At 41.9% G+C, this 1100-nt stretch overlaps 1 protein-coding gene across 1 annotated transcript in view; it reads right to left on the bottom strand.

Moving 5' to 3' along the window:
* LOC109128714 (acetyl-CoA carboxylase 1-like) overlaps positions 1-1100 on the bottom strand; it is a 12921-nt gene that overhangs the window by 3155 nt on the left and 8666 nt on the right. The window contains exons 3-6 of the mRNA XM_019235562.1: positions 891-1079; positions 521-727; positions 274-435; positions 79-171 (exon numbers count right to left, since the gene is read on the bottom strand). Coding sequence (XP_019091107.1) covers positions 79-171; positions 274-435; positions 521-727; positions 891-1079 — 651 coding nt within the window. The remainder of the gene's footprint in view (positions 1-78; positions 172-273; positions 436-520; positions 728-890; positions 1080-1100) is intronic.

Below are 1100 nucleotides of genomic sequence, written 5' to 3'. Positions count from 1 at the left end.
GAGTCAAATTCTCTAGTAAAGTAACAATATAAGAACTCAGCTATGCCTAGCTCAAGAGATATAGTTAAGTAGCCATACCTGTGACGCAACCTTCATTATAAATATTGGTGACCCCGGGACCTCACCCTGAACTTGCTTGAATAGAGCCCTAACCTCATCAGCATTATGAACCTAAGAAATCAAACCAAAATAAGAACACTAATATAGGAATCCGTTTAGTTGACAATGAAAAGAGGAGACTGAAAGCCCAAATGCATATCTACACAAGCTGACCTTCCTAATGCCTTTTCCGCCACCACCCCATGAAGCTTTGATCATCGCTGGGTAACCGACAACTTGACAGCTAGCAATCGCTTCTTCAGTTGTGTAGACACATGCTTGCCGGTAGATCTCCTCGGGGATGGTTACCAAGTTGCTATTAGGAGGTATTTTAACCTGAAAAGATAAGAAATCAGCATTTAGAAAATAACAACATAACTCCGATAAACAAGCTAAGCTTAACAGGAGTAAATTTACTTACATGGGAACCACTCCATGGCAGAGTGGGTACATCAGCAGCTTGTGCAATTAACGAAGAACCAATCTTATCTCCTAGCGCTCCCATTGAAGCTGCTGGGGGACCAAGAAATATAATTCCCTTGGCATCTAGGGCATCAGGTAACTCAGGGTTCTCAGATGCATGACCCCAACCAGGCCAAACTGCATCCACGCGTGTTACTTCAGCCATCTGCACACAGGTTTTAGAACAAAGATGAATGAAAAAAAGAAAATACCACAACTCTCTTGCTCGAGTTGAACATCTCATGAGAAATCGAAATCGATAATTCATGTGTTCTGTACAGTGCAACAGGATAATTCAGATATTAGTAGTTCCCAAAAGTTGATATTACCTCTACAATTAGCTGAACGTTAGCATAATTGTTATTGTTGGTTCCTCCCGGAACCTCCACAAATTGATCAGCAATTCTGATATGCTCTGCATTGATCCGCATGTCTTCAGGGGTTGCCATCCCCACCAATAATATGGCTTTTTCAGTGCCAAATGTTTCGTAAGCCCATGTTCTGACGCTACGTATAAACTTCACAGCTGCCATCCCATT

The sequence above is a fragment of the Camelina sativa genome, chromosome 14 (genome assembly GCF_000633955.1).
Source record: "Camelina sativa cultivar DH55 chromosome 14, Cs, whole genome shotgun sequence".
NCBI lineage: Eukaryota > Viridiplantae > Streptophyta > Magnoliopsida > Brassicales > Brassicaceae > Camelina > Camelina sativa.
This window is presented reverse-complemented; position numbering and strand designations above follow the sequence as displayed.